Below are 20,563 nucleotides of genomic sequence, written 5' to 3' on the forward strand. Positions count from 1 at the left end.
GGCGTCCCAACCGTTCACTGTATGGCAAATGTCCTACAACCCTCAGATCAAGTGATGATATTCATTTCACATACAGTGCAAACCTCGGAAAATGTAGTGAGCATGTATTCAATTGAAACATAACTGCAAACGATTGTGTGTACATTGACCAGAAGAGGGCAGCACTATAACATGCACTGGGGGCAACTGTGTGCGTTAAAGCCTTAAGAAACTGAGCTTTGTCTCTCACTGGTCAGAAGAAGATTACATCGGAGGCTGCTCGATAAAGAGGGAAGGCTCCACCGCTTTAATGTGAATAGCGGGACATATACATAAGCCGCGGAGATGCGGTGATAACGGAATAAAACAGCGGTAAGGTTTGTCTTAGAACTCAACGCGGATGTTTAACCCAGATCTCTGGATTCCGTGTTGAAATCCGCGAGATTCATCTACCTGGACCACTAAAGAGATGCATGGCGACCACATCCCATTGTAACGCGCTCGACATTGCGGTCGTACACATGAGCTAACCAGACGCGGATTTGGATGCGCACGAATGGCATTCTGAGACTAACGCATCTCTGTCGGCCTCTCTTCCGACCGCATGGTGGAAAGAGGAGGATAACGGAATTCAAATGGTTTGCTCATGATGGCGGTGGCACAGATATAATAACGGGTCAGTGGCGAGCACGTGTTTTTGGACTAGTTGTTCGGGATTTGTGCGATCGGGTCGTGGGAATGATGTCTTTAAGATGTCACAAGAGCAAGTCTGTATGGGCCACTCTGGGGGTGCTGGCGTTGTGCTGGCTCTACATCTTTCCAGTGTACAGGATACCCAGCGACAAGGAGATGGTGGATGAAGTTCTGCGTCAGGGACAAACGTGGACCCGAAACCAAACGGGAATAGATCTGTACAGGTAACGTTATTCAAAGTCTTTGTTCGTTGGGTTGGCACACATCCCCTGCGAAAATGAACCTTGATTTAACTACAATTACAAAATCATGGATATATATATATATATAAATGATGCTTACCCTTACATAACAGTCAAATCATGGATGATGATAAATAGCCTAAGCCAAAAACACGGTGGTTAGCCTACTAATCGTACTATAAAATAAACATGCTTCATTTTCTTGAAGAATATTTAAGTTAGATGAAAGCAGTTGTTAATGACATTCTAGTGTAAGTAGTCTGTCTGTCTGCTGTAATTAAGTTATTTTGCAGATGCGATAAGTGTATCTGCCGTCATCTGGTTCTCCTGTGGATACACGCGCAGAGCGTTTACTGTAAACGTCGCACTTTTGAAAAACGATGAAGCGTATACGCATGCGCAGATTGTGCCTGATCTGTCCCCGCAGCGACCTCAAAGGAGCACTGAACGTCTTAATACGGCGAATTAAAGACAAATGGTTATTATCAATAACTTTAGCTTATTGTACTATTTGGGGGAAAACATGCCCGGAAAATGGACCAATGGTAGCGTACAGTTGGAAGAGTTGTCTGGAAAATGGACTGGAATTCATCAAGCCTTAACTTCGTCTACTGGTCTTATTTTACAACAGTACATGAGAAGAATTCATCTCTTACCACAATTAGCCAGGGTTTTGATATGGTAAATGTTTATTTTTCTAACTGGGTTGTTAACACATTAACCAAACATGTGTCCTGTGGTGTGAGAGCGGAAAAAATAAATACAAATGCAGATTAATCTCTACAGCCTACGTGAAACGTTATTATAAAACGGTCCGTCCTGTCCTCGATTCAGATGGCTGAGTTCTAAACCTTTTTAAAATACCCCGATTTATAACGGCTGACACTGTTACATAGCGTAAATATAATTTTATTTACTTTATTTTTTGAAACCTTGCTTTCCTGTAGCTCGGTGGTAAGAGCATTGCGTTAACAACGCAATGTTGTGGGTTGGATCCCAGGGGATTGGAGATACCTATGTAAAATGTATAGGATAATGGGATTTGTAAATCGCCATATGGAATAACCATTTCCTGCCTAGAACCCCCTTAGCTGTTATAAAATGCACTATAACCCATTACTTCTTGGGGATTGTTGCTTTCATAATATATTGTTAACATTTTTGCGGTTACACCACATTATTTACAGCGGGTTATTTGTCAACTACCCAAATAAATATCATGGTTATTGTCAATAGTAAATCTATGGGTATGGTTTTACTTTAAATAAAACAAAGAAGAGTTTCATATTGTGTAATCAAATAATAATGTTAATGAGACTGTTTCTGTTACACAGTCATACAGTTTGGCAACTACCTTGGACAATGTCTGTCCACAAAAGCCCATTTGCGTTTTTTTTTATTGTCAGCATTTCTATTTAATGCTTGTCATTTTTGCAGGAAGCTGCTCACAGAATGCTGTGACCCAAAGAGGATGTTTGTTTTGACTAAAGAGAATTCTCCAATTGGGAAAGTCTTATGGTACGACGGGGAACTTTACCATTACCGCAGAGTCAACAATGAGACGTACCCGTTCTTTATTCAGGTATTGTCTGTTTTAAAATTTGTATAAAGTTCTCTTCAGGTTGCACCTTATGCAGTAGTGTAGAAATATTTCTGTGTTTCACAGTAGTAGACATGCATAGACCATTGCTTTGATGGATCAATAGCTCTGCCCTCCTGGGGAGTTTTCATAATTCATGACAAAAATAATGTTCTGGCAGTAAATAAAGATCATAAACCTTTCAAATAGTTCGAGAAATGTAAACGGTATTGTGCTTTATTACAGAAAAAAAGCAACTCGCCACTCGACTTGTATGGGTTCAGGGCATGTATGCCCTTCCCAAAATGGCACCCAATGCCATGGCACTGTAGACGATGCCTTCTGTGTGTTTCAACATTCGAAAATGTGTGTTCACGTAGAGTTAAAGTAATAATAAATATTATTGTTAAATGAGTAATTTTATATCTTGGAAAATGTAAGAAACTGGTTTATATATGAATAACCATCTAGTCATTTACTGGTTTACATGTTTTACACAAACGCTAATCGAGAGAAACATTTCATCCCAGTCTATCGTCCCTTATCGCATCCGTAACCGTCACAGATTACACAAATTCTTCATACTGTCCTCCAAACTAGGTACTAAAACAGAACGGAAAGCGTTTTTTTTGCAACCCCTGCTACAAACGTGTCACTGCTTGTAATTCGGGATTACAAGCAGGCCCCCACAGTAATGTCTACCAATTAAACTTTGCAACATTAGCTGTGAAAAGGGTACACGCTTATTTGTTTTTCTAGAAATATTAACAGCTACACAATTGTCAAGTAAGTCATAGACAAAGACAGAGCTATTATTAGCAGGGAGGCCAGCATGACACACCTGCCACTAGGCTTATCTGTTATCCTTTTCACTACATAAGAGGAGAAGTAACCCCTTGTTCCCATTACAAGAGACATGATCCCGTTTATTTCAATGGAGAGCTGGCGACTTCCGGCGACACGAGCTGTAGCAACCGTTGGCGACCGGATGGGGTGTGTCAAGCAACTCGACAAAGTTGAGCAATCTAGGACTTGGTACAAATGAATAGCGACTTTCATGATCGACAGCCAATAGGAATATGGTCGAGCTTACGAGATCCGTGGATGTTGTTACTCAGGCAACCACTAGAGAGAACGGCCACTAGCGACCTAACCGCCAACCCCTTGCGATTTGCAGCGACAAACTCGCTTATAATCTGGACGCAGCCAAAGACATTTCTGACATACGCTGTTGATATTTGAAATTGACACCCAAACAAACACATGTCATTGCTCCGCATCTCAAAATAACAAACGGACTGCAACACAGCCATGAGATAGACGTATAGTAGCTAAGGCCAAGCTAACAATACAATACATACAAACAAGCGAAACAAAGGTTTTTTTAACAAACACCAAAAACAGACATTTCGCAAATATTCACAAAATAGTTTGTTAAAATTCTCAACAGTGTTTCTCAGAAATTGTTTACTGCACATCTAACATTTCTATTGTAACCTCTTGTGGCCGCAGACTAGATTCAAGCTAACCAGAGTGCGAGCATCGTGCTTTTATTGAAAGTTACAGCTCTCTGTGGCATATGATACAGAACTCATATGCTTCCTTTAATCACAGGAAGCCAGTTTTAAAAACACAGCATGCAGTAAAGTATCTGGTGAGCAGATGAAAGCAAACTGCACCAAGCGTCAGTATGGATGCGCTGTGTTAAGCTCTTCTTAGATGAAGGACAAACACGCACCTGTCAAGGTTGACAGGAGTTTCAATGCATGTATTTAATGTCTTGACCACGTACAAATCGAACTACAAAGATATCAGCGAGTCTCAAGTTATGTTTGCTTTGATGAAGAGTTACTACCTGCTGGCCCTGAGAATCAAACCCGTGTTTTACACACAACAACATAACTCTGGACCAGTAGGTGCTACTGTCTTGGGGCAGTTCAAAAGTAGGTTTTCAGAAAAATTCAAAATAGCGTAAATGTTTAATGAAGGAAAATGACGGCATATAGTGCATTCGAATCGGCATGAGCTGCTCTTTGGGTGAGGTCTCCCTTAGGTGGCCTTTCACGCTTGCCGTTTAGTTCGGAACGGGGCGTGGTTTACATGAAAAAATGCTAATGTAAAAGCTGTCACGCAACAGGGTACCGAACTCCTGCTCAATGTTAATGTCATGTTATTCATGTTACTATTTAAGCTAGCTAGATAGAGAGAGAAAATGTCTCCATCAAAGAGTCTAAAGAGGAAAGTTGACAGCGAAAATAGGGCATGCAAAGAGGAATGGAATGAAAACGATGCATTCATCCTTCCTAGTTTTGTGAACGCAAAGCCGGTGTGTCTTTTCTGCAACGAAGTTGTCGCTGTTTGCAAGGAATATAATATTAGACGGCACCAGAAAGACGCGATTGTGACGGATCTATTTCAGAACCAGCTGCAGGCAAAATAATGCTGCTGGCGCTGGCCAGATATAACTGCTGGTTCGGCCAGTTTTGACCGAACAGTTGCCGACCCCTGGTCTATAGGAATGAGGAAAGTCAACAGGATATTCTCTTGTATGCAATGTGAATTTGAGAGCTTTGCGTTTTAGATGGTTCTCAGTTTGTGGAATGTGCAGCGAATGGACTGGAAACACATCACTGTTCCTTCTTACAGTTACTAAAACAAGTCTCAGATTTAGCTATGTGCTACAACGACCGGTGCTTAATGTAAATTTGAAGAGAAGCAGGACTGTTTCTTTTCTTTCCACCCCCACTCTCCATGATGCAAAGCCCTGCACGCTGCCTTCTAAAAATAAACAGGCATGGTTGAGACACCCGTATGGCTCCTGACTGTCATGGACCGGGCACCCTGCCGTCTCACAGTCGCAGCGTTCCTCCTACTCCGTCTCAAAGCCCACGCTAATTATTAATGGACTCACACATGCTATCCGCACATGCCCACGCTACACTCCAGTATACTTACTCTGTGATTTACAGAGAATGTTTACCGAGAGCTCTGGGAAAACGTTGTCTTACTGTAGACGGTCTCTTTTTAGAGCTGCAATCTGTCATCTTTTTGTTTAAAATAAACAAAAATCTATATCAGTGTATCTGTCTCCTTACCCTAGAGTTTATTGTAAATAGTTTAACCATTTGAGTCATTCTCTTTTTAAAAATGTGTGTGCCTTCATAAACCTTTGTGGAAATGCACTTCCTTCCTGTAAGCTTTCCTCTGGCTCAGTGGTTTGAGCATTTGGCTAGCAACATAAAGGTCAGGGGATTGCACATAGTCAGAAACAAATGTATAGTACAATGTAATGTAAGTCGCGATGGATAAAAGCGTCTGTCAAATGCGTAAATGTAAATGTAATGATTATCCATCTTAAATGACGTATGTTAGACGGCTTATGCGCTGCATCTGTTAACTCCTCCCCTTCAACTGTCAGTCTGCCGCCATTTCAAAATGCAACGGCTGTTTAATACATCCAATCAAATCGCAGAGAAAGATGAAAGGCAGCTATTTTTCTCATTCGAAATTCCATTCATACAGAAGTAAAAACGATCGCAACTTCTGGTTCGTCGAGACTTTCAAATCCGATAAACATTCAGAGTGCATGTAGATTATTTCTGATAAAAAGCAAGAGAAAACGAGAAGAACCGTTACGCGCCTCTCCAATATTTTTAATTTAGACTGCGATACCAAGCTCAACTGCTAGATGCTAAAGGGTTTCTTTAAATGCGACACAACTAAAGGACCCATTCAACAAATCGCTTATTCAATCAAATTAACATACAGCAAAATTCAACAAATCGTTTATTTAAAGTAATTAATATATTGAAATTAACATAAATTAAATTTGTATTAAACGCACTTGAAATGGTCTGTTGGTGGTACGTAAAGCAACATGCGATTTCATGTTTCAAACAGAGGCAAACATTATGGTGGCAGCCTTAACTAAGAGGTTAGTCATTTTTAGCAGCGTTATTGTTAAATGGGGTTTTTCTTCGAGAATAGCGATTAACACTAGAACTCCCTGAAATCTATCACTACGAGAATGGCCGTAGCGCTCATTTTCAACGCTCATACTAGACTGTACCGAATGTCGCAATATTAACATTCAAAGCTTCTATTGAGTATTACAGAATGAAGCTTTGAATGTCTGTTGTCATGTATTATAATGTGATCACACAACAAAACGTAACAAGTAAGTTCTTTTTGCGGAAGACTGAGATAAGCGACCAGTATAAAAATACATGCATCATCCACACCCGAGGCGCTTGCTTGTGCTTTTAGTGTCGAGGCACAAAAACATGTAAACTAATGAACAAGTGACATTTTTATGCATAGGAATAAACTGTTTTTAAGTGTAATGCCGGGTGACCTTTCCCAAATGACAGTTTGTGAACCAAATACTGTGAGAGCTGTGGTCGAAAAGCAGAGTATAGCCAATGGACGGACCGCCCACTATATATGATAAATATTCCCAACGAGTTATTACAGAAACAATTGATCAAAGTATTGTTTTTGTCATCTCTGTCCCGACCACTTTTCAAAACAAAGTTACGCCGTTGAATGGCGTTGCATAGTTCAGGGACGAATAAAAGTATTTGAAACTCAAAACCCTAAGTATATCAGACATTTGTGTTGTGTTGGCTTCCTAACTGACCTATACTCATCTCTGTTTATCATTAATAAACCTCGATCATTCTCTAACTCATCTCCGCTGTCTTGTTTAGAAAACTGGTAGTGTGCCAATTGAATAATGAATGGTGCATTATTGTTGGCCCCCCCAATGTAAATCGTGGCCCCAATGTTGCCCCTGCTTTGAAAAATTCCTAGATCCGCCAATGCTTTCCAAGTGGCTCTTTATTGATTCCCCCCCTTTGAAGCAGCTCAGTATTGAGAGAACCTTGATTTCAATCTGTATTCATCCACAAAACAAATGGAAATGCACTGTGTGTTGAGTCTTTATTGCTTGTCTTGTGTAACTCCCCCTGTTTTTGTGTTGCTAGGATACACCGTTGCAGTTTCCTCTAAAGAAGTGTTCGGTGGTGGGCAACGGCGGAGTCCTAAAACACAGCGAGTGTGGAAGAGAAATTGACCAGGCTGACTTTGTCATGAGGTTAGACGGACTCAATATTATCCATTCACAACATTTATATAGGCCTTAGAATGTTTGGATTAATATATCGCCATCATTTTCCATGCATTGATTGTATTGTTATGAAACATACACTGACATTATATTTGAAAAGATAAAAAAATCCCATAAACCTACATGGAAGGATGGCCTAGACTCAGCAAAATACAAAGCCTTGTAAATACAAAGGGCTTTAAGGATATCTCTTTGGCCAATGAGCAAACACCATGCAGTTTAATTTACAAGACCACCCTGATCATTGTAGAAACTGCACAGCAATGCCCTGGCAACCAGAGTTGTTATAGTTTTGTTTTTGTAGTTTTATCAATATTTAGTTTTTTATATATATTTCAGTTTTGTTTCATTTTTAGGTGTTTGCTATGTGCTTCTGTCTTTTTATTATTTATTAGGTTATTTATTTTGTTGCTATATATGTTAGTTTTGTGTTTATTTTTAGTTAATCATTTTAGTGCCTCAAAAATGTAAGTCTTCATTTACTCAACCTCGGGTTGTTCCAAATCTGTCAAAACATAGAATCCCCAACAACGGGTTTAAATGCATCAAAACGTTTATTTTTCTGATGAACACAACACTCCCATAGTAGGAAAATTGACAATGGTAGTCAAAAGTGCCCCAGAACTGTTTGCTTTCCTACATTCTTCAAAATATCTTCTTATGTGTTCAACAGAACAAAGAAATGTATGGTAGTCAATGGTGGCTAAGAACTGTTGGATTACAAGCATTCTTCCAAATATCTTTCTCTGTGTTCATCAGAACAAAGACATTATACAGATTTGCAGCAACTTGAGGGTGAGTAAATGATGACGGATTTTTGGCAGAACTGTTCCTGAGATTCTGTTTCCTAAGATTTTAGTGTCAGACTATGTTACTTCCTGACAATTTCGCTTTTCGGCTTGTACAAAGTGCATTATGTAATTGTGAAATCTAAACGGGGCATTATCAACACCCTGGCAACCACCTACAAAACCTCACATTTGCTGTACTGTTTCTGTTTCTCAACCAATCTCTTTCGATTTTTTTACCTCTAGATGTAACCTTCCTCCTTTGTCCAAAGAGTACACTGCTGACGTAGGTACCAGAACACACCTGGTGACTGCTAATCCAAGCATCATTGAAAAGAGGTACATCTGCTTCCTCTAATTATTTTTAGGAATAATCCAGTTTATTCACTGGACATGTTGCCCTACTTAACCACTGTGATCGAGAAGCATTACAAACTAAACAAATGTTGTAATCAGAGAGTTCCTAAAGAGTTTTTCTTGGCGGTTTCTGGTGTAGTTTGTTACAACGTTTGGGGTAAAACAGAAGGGCCAGAAATTGATATAAGAGGAAGTGAAACAATGGAATTCCTTCGACATCAACTGATGAAAAACATAACTGAAGCTGTCATTAATATGAAAACGTTGTTTATCTTTCAGCTTTCAGAGCCTGCTTTGGTCCCGCAAATCCTTCGTAGAGAGCATGAAGGCGTACGGTTCTAGCTACATCTACATGCCAGCGTTCTCCATGAGGCCCGGTACTGATCCTTCCCTCCGTGCATACCATGCCCTCGCAGACACCGCCTCAGACCAGACAGTTGTCTTCGCCAACCCCGACTTCCTCAAAAACGTCGGCCAATTCTGGAAGAGCCGCAGCGTCCACGGCAAACGCTTGTCGACGGGGCTGTTCCTGGTGAGCCTCGCGCTAGGCTTGTGCGAGGAGGTGACCGCTTACGGTTTCTGGCCGTTTTCCTTAGGGCTGGACGAGCAACCGGTCAGCCACCATTATTACGACAACATTCTCCCGTCTTCTGGATTTCACGCTATGCCCGAGGAGTTCCTGCAGCTCTGGCACTTGCACAAGACCGGCACGCTGCGTATGCGTGTAGGCCATTGTGAAAAGGCGGGGGAGGAGCAGAAGAGGGAAAAATAGGAGTGGAAGTGTTGCCAGGGGCAACTCCCTTTATTCCCACAGGAACCGAGTGTCCATCCTTTCCTGTGATTAGCATGAGAATATGCCCCCACCCCCAAAGCTGGGTCTCTTTCTTCAGTGTCTAAATGCTTGACCCCATGTATGTATCTGAAACAGCCTCAAACACAGCCTGCCCGTAATTGCCAAGGCACCTGCATGTATACCCATTCCATTGTATGCGCTCACCGGAAGCTTGTTGTATCTTGCAGCGGAGGTGGCGGGGGTCTAGTGTGACCTATTTAGCTGCATCCACCAGCAGTTAGACCCTTGTTCTCAGGGGCTGTTTGTTTACTTGATGTATAGATTGTATTTGGGGGAGGGGCCGCTTCTATGTCTTGACGGGAAATGAGAAAACGAGCGTGAAGTTTTGACCTTTTTCATGTGTTTTCAGTCGGTACATGTTAAGCACTGATTTCATAAAACAAATTGCGAAAGACATGAGGAAAAATGTGAACATCCCTGAAGCCTTCACATTTGCAAAGATCTGTGTTAAAACAGGTTTTGTTTGACCAAATGGAAATTCAGTTGGGCATTGAATGTAAACGGAGTACGGCCGTAGTTTTCTTTGCAGATTTTTTCTAAAGGCCGCGAGGTATTTCATGAGTTCGCCTGTGCAGATAATAATGATAGCGGGGTAGGTTAGGTATGCGTATTTGGCCGGGGAGTGGGCTCCAAGCTCGCCGGTTCCTTCTGAACCCGGGACACCCCCCCCAGATAGGGGTGAGTGTACCGAGCTCGGAAACGGCACGAACCTAGGAGCTCACCCCCCCCCGGGTCCTGCTGGAGAAAGCGAGTTCATGGAGAGGAGCCGGGTAGGTGGAGGGATGTTAACTTACTTGGCGCAGGTAAGATTTCTGGTTTGGGCTGATAGGGTAGATATCGTGATTTCGGGATAGCGAACCAGCCAAGTTCGATTATATGCTCCGGCTTCTCGCGACATTTGTTAATTAAAATATCGTGTATTGCTGTCAGTATGTTTTTATTCTGCCTTTAAATTATTCACATGTTCAAACATTCAATGGCTAGTGAAGTAAACCGTGGAATGCATCTTTGACATCAACCCATTTTATACATAAAAGAGTCTAAAGAGGATTTGCATTACGTCCAAAGCAGCTTACAGTGTTTTCAACGTATACATTTTTATCAGTATGTTTCCTGGGATTGAACTACGGAGGCTACGGGGACATTTACAGAAAAAAACAGTGGGATTCAAACTTTCAGTGCCAGTGGAAGAATTATGATCGCCGGCGGACTATGGTTTTCTCAATTACCATTGTTTTTATTTTGGATGTGATCTGCGAAACAATCACCTGAAGAAGCGCGGGTTGGAGTGAGCCCTTGTGACAAGGTTGAAGGAACAAAATACATGCAAGACTCTTGTTGCCTGCTAAGGTGCTGGACACCTTGTCCATGTAAATAATCACCGATTTCATTACTGTTTCCATAATTGTGTGTTCTCCGAAAGTAACGGCAGGCTTTTTAGTAGTCTGCCCAGTAACTTTCTTTTTAAGCATTGTTATATTTTTATTGAATTGCACACAGGGATTTAAGTATTAATACTGTAGGTGATAGTTGTAATATGACTCAAGCTTAGTGTCAACATCACAAACAAGACGATGCTTTAGGTACACGGTGATAGGATGGAAGCAAGCGCCGCAAAGGTATGCCGTGCAAGTGTGCTGACGTAACCTCTTCGCAAATGCATAGCTGTTTAATGTGTATCTGTTACGGTCACACACCACTACTGAAGGCGAGTTTAAATTTCAAATATCTGTGCCATTAAACCAGATGTAGAATTATTGAAGTAGCTAGCTATAAACAACATTTTGATAGACTGAATAAATGTATGTACTTGTGTGGGGTATGTTTCGCAAAGACCCATGGGTGAATCTCACCAGAACATGTGCAGGCTTTATTTAACCCTCATCAAAAGTTGCGAACATCTCATTTTGGCATCATTTCTCATTACCAGAATGTTTTTCACAATTATATCTTTAGCTTAAGTCAGCATAAATTAAAGGTGGTTCTACACCATGATGTGTTCTTTAATATTTCAATAATACTGCGTCATTTACGTACATGTGCTTAATTTTCACAGAACAATGCCAAAATATACTTATGGTGAACCTGGGATGTTTTAGGAAGGTTTTATGAGATTCATGTATAGAGTTTAGGGAAAAGTGTGCACTTGCCTGTGCCGAGCATCTCCAAAAATGTCCGTGCACACATTTTCACACTCCTTAAGCAGATGCATGTGTTCCTGAAAAGAAAAACAAAGGATTTTTATCCGGGTCTAAGGTTTTGAAGTTTTGATCTGGACCATTTTTCTTTGCTCGCAAACGTTTAACTTCACGTGGTTTGGATGAGTCATGACGGGAGACCAAGACTGATGCGTTTACAAACTCTTAATTTCACATGGTTTTGATAAGTGACGATGAGGGACCAAGACTGACGCGTTGCTAATGTAGAGTGACTACTGATTTGTTATGACATGAACTATTAAAGGTAATACAAAGAATTTATAAAAAGATGTTTTTGGATGGGGGCGTTGAAATGTTTGATGCATGCGGTTAGAAAAGGACCAACCTACAGTTGTTATTGTAAAATTTTTTGGTGTACGCAAATTTACCTTTATTTTGTTGCACCTTTGTGCTGTTCAGTATTGTGAATGAGTGAGGTTATAGTTTGTTATGTAGGCATGCACGACTGTGAAATGTAATTGGTTTTTGAAACTGATTTTGAGTTATAAACTCACAACCTGTTATCTATATTTACGTTTTGCCCGTTGAGTTTCGTAGCCATATGAGGGTATGTTCCCTTCTGAAACTCAGCTTACCTCAAACGTACTATACACTGTTAACTCTATCAATGAAGCTCACAAGACATTGAATCTTAGTTAAAGTATGTTTTCCCCTAAAGTGCTGGTGTCCAATTTGGCCAATTTGGTTCTTTGCTCAAACAGTTGGACAATAGATTTACTTGAGCATGTCACGATCTACTAACAGTAAACAGGAACAGGGCTTAACATTGTTCCTGTAACGACCGGGTTATGCCAGTAGTGAGGAAAATAGTAATTTTGCATTAAAAGTGAGCAATGCATTGCTGTCAAATAATAAGGAAGGCAGTGTCGACAAGTCTACCGCAGTGTGTGTAGTGTGAATTGTATATCTGAATGACATTAAATTAGTTCAAAGTCTGTATCTCCGTGTGTTTTGATCTGAAATTATATTTCCTTTTATGCATATTGATCACCAGTCTATTTATAATAATGTCTCTAAATGACCTATGTCCTATGGTGGCACTCCATCTTAAATTGCACGGAGTAAATCCATCCATTTCCTGTCCAATGCATTTTTAATGTCACAGGCCAGCTGTCACCTTGGAGACTCTGAACACCACAGGGGACTCATTGATTTTTATTTTTGTGTTAAATCAGCTGTACAAAGAAAGAAACAGAATATAAGGGTGAAAAACACATGTTATACGAAAACTGATGGCATTTACAAGTATAATACCTGTACATTTGTTATAATATTAATAATATATACTCTTAAAGGAACAGTTCAACACCCAAAAATGAAAACTCTGGTAGTCAATTTTTATTTTATTTATCATTTATTTAACCAGGAAAAGCCTATTGAGATTAAAAATCTCTTTTGCAAGGGAGACCTGGCCAAGATAGGCAGCAGAATTTACAACACATCATTACATACGTACAAGACACAATAAAACAAATAAATTAATAGAACAATTTGAAAGACAGTTTTGCACTTACAATGAAATCTTAATTAAAACATTTACATGTGAGGGAGTCCAACTCAAAACATCTCATTCTTAACTTAAAAACACTCAAAGGAATCAACTTGCTAAGTTTGAAGTTGTTCTGCAGCAAATTCCATGTAAAGGGAGCAGAATAAACAAAGGCCTTTTTACCCAGCTCAGTACTGACATGTGGGACAGAAAGCAAGACAACAGCCTGAGAACCAAGAGAATAATGACCAGCACTTTATTTCATAGTAAGTGAACATAAATAGGATGGAAGCACACCAAGAATAGCCTTATATATAAATGTGGGCAAGAACTGTTTGGTTACAAGCATTCTTCCAAATATCTTTCCCTGTTCATCAGAACGAAGAGCTTTGAAACAACTCGAGGATGAGTAAATGATGACAGGATTTTTGTGCGAACAAACCACAGAAACATTTGTCAAAATATCGGTTTTTGTGTCGCACAGAAAAATGAGAGATAAACGTACGGTACATAAATGATGACAACATTTTAATTCTGGGTAAACCGTCCCTTTAAGTTCTTAACAACCTGAATTATACCTATTCTATCATTAGTGCAAAAGCATCCGTTTGGCTCAACCCTATGATTTGGTTTTGGTATAAATAAGCGTTTACACATAGCATACGGATCCATTTATCCATATCCATTCACCTGGATAAAATCACATTGGATTAATTTGTACGTGAACATGACATTGCATGGAAGAACTGTGTGGGAATTTGCTCTGATGGAGTGCGGGCAATGACTGGTAAACACAATGGATTGGTTACAAAGGCACAGGCCGTCCCTCTATTTGCGTTGTGGACGCATTGAATAATGATACACAGACAAGCCCTTGCTGCTAAAAAAATGCCACCTGATATGAAACAAGTCATGGATGAAGCCATTCGCGCGGTCCACGCGATAAAAACGAGCGCAACAAGCACACGGATTGTCAAAGTTCTCTGTCAAGAAATGGGCGCAGAACACAAGCAGCTTCTGTTTCACAGTGAAGTGCGTTGGCTTTCCAGAGGAAAAGTTCTCAGTCGTCTCTATGAGCTCCGAGAAGAAGTACGGATCTTTCTTTTGGAGAAAAACTCCCGGTTTGCGTCCGGTAATCGGGGCTCAAGTGAAATGGCAATGCAATTCAGCCATGTCTTAAACTGAAGAGTGGATTAGAAACCCCTTTACAGCGACATCACTGACAGGAATGTCAATTGAATTGAAAGAGTCAATGATGGACATGGCAACAGACACGGGCCTGAAGCAGAGGTTTGCGGAAAAACCACTGGCAGATGCTGAATATCGAGAACTGAGTGACATGGCATTGAAAAAACTTCTTCCATTCGCATCGACCTATCTCTGTGAGACTGGTTTTTCAGCGCTGGTGTATTTGAAGAACAAGTACAGAGCTCATGGTTGAAGACTCATTCCTCAGCCCTATTCAGCCACGACTGGGCCGCCTCTCATCCTCTATCCAAGCCCAACCATCCCACTGATTGAATAGAGACATTGATGTTGTTTTAATGTTTTCAATTTTAATATGATATTATCTTAATATTAATAAAATAGGGGGGGGGGTCGCACTTCAACAAAGGATGAGAACCGCTGGTCTAGGCAATTTAAATCGGCCACATAAAAGTTGCATTTTCAGACCCAAACGGCATTTGTTAAACCAAACAGTTTTTGTTTCCTCTCTCACACCCACACACTACAGCAAAATAACGATAAAAAACCACATACAGTATCAATGTTGTGACATCAGAGATGAACAAACAGCGTTGCAAAGACTAGAAAAGAAACTGAAATGTTAATGTGCATTTTTGAGGTAGGTTCACCGGGTCTGAAAAGCACACAACAACAAAGAAAATGCGAGGGAAAGGCCATGCAAATCACTATAGTGAATGAACATTTATGTTTTATTGGTCAGTGTTCAAAAATGTCTCCTTTCCATCCCCGGATTTGGCTTATAGTGATAATTTATATCTGCCTTTCGGGTATGATTTTCTGAAAAAGTACGTACAGTAACCTGCAATTTTGGGTATCAAACACAAATAGTATTAGAGAGGCAAAAGTACAGCTTTAATCTTCTTTAAAATACTGTTTCTACAGTCACAGGATGCTTTTTCTGAATTCACTCGTCAAAAATGTTATCAGATCGATATTTGATCTTCAGCACGCAATCTAGATCTGCATTGTTCCACTGTAAGCATCAGTGGGGGATGATCGACACATGGTAATACACCCTTTGAGAATCATGATCTACATAAAACCACTTTCCGAGCCGGGACTTTTAGTCTGGCAGCCAATGAGCCACATTTGGCCCATTAATCATTTTTAAGAAGCCATTTAATTAATTTCCTAGAAAGCGTCAGCCAGCTGAGAACAACGAAGAGCTTTACATTCAGCAATATCAGCAAAATCCTGACTTGAATGAAACTGTGCGGTTTGGTGCTGTTCAATTTGTGCTTCGCAAATGCGCACCCTACACTACCTAGTGTTCTTTGCCTCAAGCTCCTGGCACGGCAGTGACCTGTTGTACACTTGATACACTTTGGGTTTTCATTGCTCCTGTATACGCAGCGCTAAACCCCTGTACCGAGCAACGGATCTGGGTAGCTTTAAGCATCCCCGCATGCATGGCAACTGGTAGAACCGTGTAATTGTGAGTTCACACCCCAGTCTCTCAGTGCTGTTCCCTATCATACTTCTGTTTGAATGCCTGGTATATTTGTACACTACTACGAAATGTGATTGACTGCAGCGCACTACGCACGGTTATGCAATCCAGTTTTGACTTTCCTTCAGCGGTTTTATCTCGGTTGCAGTTGGCGGAAAGCGTGGCATCTGGGAACGGACATTCACGAGTGTCGGAAGTGGTTCCAGAGTTACGGCTTCGCCATTTTTTCTCGTTCAATGTCGAATGATAGTCACCGTCCTGTCCCGAACCTGACCCATCATCCTGTCACCACTGAAAAGATCCTCACTTTGTTATGTTCTATCATATCTGTGTCTTATCCAGACAGACACTTATATCAGGTCCTTTCGGTGGTTCACAGATGGTCATACGGGTTATTTACTCCAACGGAGCCATATGTTGTTTAAATCCAGACCACCCTCTTCGTTTTTCTGTGATTCATGTGTCCAATTTGAATGTAAATTGATTCAGATCGCGTCATTGTTATTTTGAAATGTGGCTGGATATTGCAGCTGTGCTGCCCAATCAGCAGCCCCTCGAGCTCGCGTTTGCTACACAGTTGGTACCGCATGTTTGCCGTTGCTCTGTGTACTGCTTGTGGGACAGCTATATACAGAGCTGGCCACACCTGTCTCTGCCTTATAGGGCTGGGGCTGAGCGCCCCTGGATTTCTATGTTTGGACAGTTGTCTCTGTCTTTCCTTTATCTCAATGGTAAGAGCATTGAGTTAACAAAGCAAGGTTGTGTGTTGGATCCCAGGGGATTGCAGATACCTATGTAAAATGTATAGGATAATGCTATGTAAGTCGCTTTGGATAAAAGCGTCAGCCAAGTGCCTTAATGTAAATGTCTTTGTGTGCACGGTTGCAGTGTGCCAATATAGCGCTGGTCGATAGCGCTGCTATGTATATTGCTATCCTGCTCAATGTAGTGGCATAGCGTTATGCAAACTATGGTGGTATGGTATTCCCCAGAGTTCTGAGTGTTTTGATTGGATCCTGTAGCAGAATTTGGTATGCAATCATCGTAGAGCCTATGTAAGGTGCTACTGCTAATGTAGAGCTGTTTTTCACTGATCACATTACCCACTGCTTCAGCAGAATTTTGCCCAAGCATAGAACCGTTTCTGATTGGCTCCCGCTTGTGCGGCATGCAATGGTCTTAAAGCTTGTGCTTGCGGCTATGCTGATTGGCTGAAGTGGTTTCCTTCACACTTGCCCTGTTGTTTCGCTCTACAGTTCCCCTAGCGTTTCACGCAATGTTTGCATGCTCATATCGCTGTGCTGTAATGTGCAGTCGAAAGATTCTGAGGTTATGCTGTCCAGACGGTGTACTATATAGGGGCGGTGACGACGCCCCTTAATGCCGTCTTCACAGAAATTGGCCAGTTCAATTTTCATTTCCATTTCCGTTGTGCAATAAGGCTTCGGTATACTTCGGAGAAGGGGATGTCTTGTTTCCTCCCCTCAGGGAACCGAGGTTACGGCAGTAACTTGAGACATTTTCTAAAATTGGACACGAACTGTGTCAGCAATCTAAGATTAGCTAACACGAAATTGATTTAGAAACTGAGAATGCAAAGCTAATGTCTTTTTGGGGGGGGTTAGGTTGCGCAGTCTTTGCAAAGACTAAAAGTTTCATTAACAATTACAATAAGGTGCTATTAGTTAACAATAGTAAATGTTTTAGCGAACATTAGCTAAATATTTAGTAATTCAGCATTTATAAATCCATGTTAGTTGCTGTTAATACAGTTATTAATGTTAGTTCATGCTGACGACGTTCGATTTTAATAATGTATTAGTAAATGCTGAAATTAACATGAATTAACATGAATAAGTGCTGTAGAAATGTTGTTCATGGTTAGTTCATGTTAGCTAATGCATTACCTTATTGTTGACAAATAGCGTTACTAAAGTTTCTTAAAATACAGGACCTCAGTGGGACACATCCATCCTTCTTCCTTACAATGATATGAGGGAAGCGAGTTAACCTTTCTTTTCAGTCTTATTGGAAATATTGGTAAAATATATATATATAGTTCCAAGCTAAACCTTTCCAGCCCCTTTTGGACTGTCTAAAACTCACAATGTCATCAGATCACACCGGTCATTATAGAAGCGCTCTGAAAAAGAAAAACTGTAACACTATAACATCCCTAGGCTAACCATATATTTCTACAACAATTGTGCTCTGTTTCATGACAGTTGCCTTGAGGTGAAGCAGTTTAGAAGAGTCAATCTGCAGAATCTGCTCAGACAAAAACACTGAAATTGACTCATTAACAGACAAAGGGTTGTTTGTCCTTTCAAAATTCCATTCAATAGCAGGAGATTTATAAAAACCTTGTTTTTAAATGGCAGCTGGCATCATCGCGATCACAGAGATGGTGAAGACAGCTGCAGAGACAGATGTTTGCATGCAGGTTATTGCTTTAAGTATAGTTCACCTAAAAATAAAAATGCTGTGATCATTTACTTGCACTAATATTGCTTCAAATATCTGAGTGACGTATATTTCGGGGAACACACGTCAGGAAATGTCTGTCTCTATTCAAGTCACAAGAAGTGAACCAAGGCTGTGGGAAAAAATGACATTTTTAATCGACAAATACCTAAAATATGCTATAACATACTGATTCATATATCAAAACAAAATGTCTGTCCGCCCTCTCAGCCCCTGGGATTTCTGAGCTAAAATCACCCAGAACATTGGCACACATTCATAAGTACTAGCAAGGGCCTCCGAACACTACAGACGTCTCAAACCAGCTGACTCAAATCAACGCAATTTGGTCACGCTGTCATTCCTTTTGACTTTCCTTTTGACTTATTTCCTTGTGACTTACTTCTGTCAGACATCCGTCCCTGGATCATGTGAATGATTAAAATCTACTCTGTTGGCACAAACTGTTATCTTATTTTATTAGTAATTTAATGGAAAAAATGCTGGTTACAATGACTGTGGACGGCAGTCATTGTATGATTTGTGGTTTAGATCACAGCTTTTTCGTTAGAAGGTCAATGGTCTGTCCCAAGGCCATGAAAGTCTGTATAACTGTTAACTGTAAGGCCGTTATCTTAACAGGACGTTTCTTGGGCTCTTAATAGAGCTGCAATGAAACTAAATATCTCCACCGATACCGATAGCCGATTCTCTTGCCAATACAGATTCTGAATATTATAAATTCATATTATGACCATTACAATTGAACATCAAACTGGTGATCTTTCTTAACATTTTCTAAATGCTGAGAACAAATTCATTGCACTTCCCTATCCTCTTTTAAATGAGAGGATATATCGGGCCTGATCATCGACTGTATAAAAACTATCGGCCGATAGTTACAGTCCGATCCTGTTTATTGTCCGATATATCGGTGTATCTCTAGGTCTGAAAAACATGCATGAAAACATTTTTTAAATCAGCCAATTGCAAGCAGTTTAATTGCAAGTTAAAAAGCTGGAATGTTATATATATTCTTACGAGATTTCTTAAAGTTAATCTATTAATAACCTTAATGTAGCCCACCCAGAGGTTTCAACAGTCAGGCAGCCAGAAGTGAAAATGATACTAAAATAAGAATCCAGTTCAAGTGTAAATGAACTTTCAGAACATCTAGGTGAGGCCAGATTAATGTCCTCCCTTGAACTATAAAAAGATAAACCTCTGAGGCAAACGCCTCTTTCTTTCTCGGCCAGCCAGGAATAAAGACTTTCTTACATCATAGTTCAGTCTGAGAGCTGTGGGTGGTTCCAAAAGAAAGGCATGGATGACAGGACGGTGTTTAGAAATGTTACCATAAAGTATTTTCAGAAATGCAATACTTGTAACTGGTCTGTGATACAAAATCAGATTAAGTCATCAAGAGCGATGAGCAATATAACATGATCAAAAGTGTATTATTTGTTGTGTTCTGCATATATCTGCATATATTATGCAGATAATATATCTGCATATATTAAGGAAAGGACTGTTTCCCTTTTTGAGTGTTTTTATTGCATATATTATGCAGATAATATATCTGCATATATTAAGGAAAGGACTGTTTCCCTTTTTGAGTGTTTTTATACTAAACACGAATCCTGCAGTATTGTTGTTGAATCAGCATACATCCAACAGATATACGATAGCTAACATCATCACACTGTCCGAGAAACCGATCGCTGCTGAGAACGAACATTTTCGATGCTAAGCAAAACAGACAAAGACAGACTGAACTGACAAAATAGACCCAACTGGTTGTTATGGGCGATCAATGGAGCAGATGTTCACAATTCACATAAAGGCATTCAACTTTCAAAATGTATGTGTTCCTCTTACAGGCACTTCTGTGCCTTTTCTTTCTTCTCTTTCTGCCCAGTTTGCCTTCTGCTCCTTTTATCTTCCCTTGTTTCAATCCATTATGTGTAGCTTCTGGCATTTGGTTTTTCAGTAGAGTGTTCCAGGTCACAGATGTAATTTAGAAATGACACATTTCTCACTGTTTGGCACATCTCTCTCTGTTCTGGATGTTCCAT

At 40.3% G+C, this 20,563-nt stretch overlaps 1 protein-coding gene across 1 annotated transcript; it reads left to right on the forward strand.

The window, feature by feature from the left end:
• The first annotated feature begins 227 nt into the window (after positions 1-227).
• st8sia1 (ST8 alpha-N-acetyl-neuraminide alpha-2,8-sialyltransferase 1) lies at positions 228-12,776 on the forward strand. The gene is made up of 5 exons (XM_079453951.1): positions 228-896; positions 2,352-2,496; positions 7,479-7,588; positions 8,656-8,748; positions 9,046-12,776. The coding sequence occupies exons 1-5, from the start codon at positions 526-528 to the stop codon at positions 9,536-9,538; spliced, it is 1,212 nt and encodes a 403-aa protein (XP_079310077.1). The 5' UTR covers positions 228-525; the 3' UTR covers positions 9,539-12,776.
• Positions 12,777-20,563: the final 7,787 nt, after the last annotated feature.

The sequence above is a fragment of the Barbatula barbatula genome (assembly GCF_947034865.1).
Source record: "Barbatula barbatula genome assembly, chromosome: 4".
Classification (NCBI taxonomy): domain Eukaryota; kingdom Metazoa; phylum Chordata; class Actinopteri; order Cypriniformes; family Nemacheilidae; genus Barbatula; species Barbatula barbatula.

Coding starts and splice junctions, on each gene's coding strand:
- st8sia1 (XM_079453951.1), top strand. CDS start 526: ATGCGCACGAATGGCATTCTGAGACTAACGCATCTCTGTCGGCCTCTC. Junction 897..2,351: donor ACGGGAATAGATCTGTACAG/GTAACGTTATTC, acceptor TCATTTTTGCAG/GAAGCTGCTCACAGAATGCT. Junction 7,589..8,655: donor CAGGCTGACTTTGTCATGAG/GTTAGACGGACT, acceptor TTTTACCTCTAG/ATGTAACCTTCCTCCTTTGT.